At 50.6% G+C, this 1,665-nt stretch overlaps 1 protein-coding gene across 1 annotated transcript; it reads right to left on the bottom strand.

Annotated features, from left to right (window-relative positions):
- Window positions 1-641: 641 nt before the first annotated feature.
- On the bottom strand, window positions 642-1,375 carry LOC119309426 (ER membrane protein complex subunit 8/9 homolog). The gene is made up of 2 exons (XM_037585430.1): window positions 1,356-1,375; window positions 642-1,236 (listed from the first exon to the last, which is right to left on the bottom strand). Exons 1-2 carry the CDS (start codon window positions 1,373-1,375, stop codon window positions 642-644), a joined length of 615 nt encoding a protein of 204 aa, XP_037441327.1.
- Between the last annotated feature and the right edge of the window lie 290 nt (window positions 1,376-1,665).

The raw sequence follows: 1,665 nt of genomic DNA on the forward strand, positions 1-1,665 counted from the left end.
TGAAACATGGTAGCCATGTGGAGGCAGTGCATATTAGTTGAAAGTTATAATTCTACAATGATTCAGAAAGTATACACTTAAGCAGCTATAAAGCAAACCTTCTCTTTCCAAAGCCACTGCACAATTAGTTCAATGCATGAAAAATGACAGAAAAAAGGCCTAGAGAGAGAAAATAATGCTCATGTTCGACCATTCATCATTTGAACATATTGATTAGAGCGCTGGGGTGCATGAGAGGATTTCTTAAGAATTAGTTCAAACTTAACCAAAAATAACTGAGCATTCGAACAAATTAAGCAATTAACTTGCAAGACAGCATACTATGCCTAGCAAGAAGTGAATTATCTAGTGGGAGTCTCACAAGTCAATAATATTGCTGCAAGATCTATTCCATCACTAGGAAGAAATTCAATACATGGTCTAATTTTCGTAGTTACCAGTAAAAACTTAATAGAAGATACAGTATCTAAGGAAACATACTAATCGCTATCAATTTGAAAGCAATGAAGGGATACTGATTTCCATAGATCATGGGCGAGTACCTGAACAACTGCATCGCGGCTGCTCCCCTTCACCACCTCCTCGAGCTTCACGTTGTCCAGTTGATCGAATCAACACAAAATCAGAAAGGAGAACTCCAATCAGCACCCAACCGAGATCTCCACACCCCCATAACCGCTCAAGACAGGGGAAACAGAGGAAAGCACAACATCGACCAGCAGCACGGCGGCGCGGGGGAAGTAGCGGAAGATGTGGTCCCCGACGCGCTTGGCGATGGCGGGGAGGTCGGCGTCGTCGCGGCGCGCGTTGGTGTGGTAGTATCCGACGACGGCGAGGCCCTGCGCCTGGAAGTGGTCCTCGACGAGGGTGAGCGCGAGCTCGAGCGTGGGGAGCAGCGGGAGGTGGTGCGGCTGGTGGGAGAGCGACACGGCGTCGGCGACCGAGACGACGACCGGGGAGGCGGCCGGGTCCGCCAGGCGGCCGATGAGGAGCCCGTTGACAGCCGCCGCCGGGTGCTTGAGCGCGTGCAGCGCGAGCTTCACGTACGCCGCCTGCGGCGGCGGACGTGGCGGCGGCGAGCGTGCGCGAGCTCGAGAGGATGGATGGATGGCGGCGGCGAGCGTGCGCGAGCGTGGCGGCGGCGAGATTGCATCTGGGGGCGGCGACGATGGAGTGGGATGGGATAGGGTTTGGGTGGTTGGGCTGCCCGGAGGGTGGGGGTTCTTTTCTTTCTTTCTATTTTTTTTGTTTAGATAAATGGGATGGATGGATGGATGGATGGATGCCATGTCATCAATCCATGACACAAACATTTCAACCAATGAGAACAAAAATAACCCCATAGTTTTTTTTACCTGGAAAAAAATAAGCCCATCTCTTTGCCATCTGCCAGCAGATGGCAAAGAATCTTTGCCGTCTGCTGGCAGATGGCAAAGAGGTGGGGCTGGTATGCCATTACACTCTTAACGGCCATAGGATTTGCCAACCTCTTTGCCATCTGCTGGCAGATGGAAAAGATTATTTGCCATCCACTAGCAGATGGCAAAGAATTGGCTGATGGCAACCATGTTCTTTGCCGTCTGTCAGTTCTTTGCCATCTGTTTTTTATAAGCAGATGGCAAAGACGTTCTTTGCCATCAGCTGGCAGATGGCAAAGAGCTGGCT

Source organism: Triticum dicoccoides, chromosome 5B, assembly GCF_002162155.2.
Source record: "Triticum dicoccoides isolate Atlit2015 ecotype Zavitan chromosome 5B, WEW_v2.0, whole genome shotgun sequence".
Lineage (NCBI taxonomy): Eukaryota > Viridiplantae > Streptophyta > Magnoliopsida > Poales > Poaceae > Triticum > Triticum dicoccoides.

Bases quoted from the DNA above. Each gene is read 5' to 3' on its own strand.
- LOC119309426 (XM_037585430.1), bottom strand. From the start codon at position 1,375: ATGGGCTTATTTTTTTCCAG. The intron at 1,237-1,355 runs GTAAAAAAAACT...CAAAAAAAATAG, and splicing joins ATGGGCTTATTTTTTTCCAG to AAAGAAAGAAAAGAACCCCC.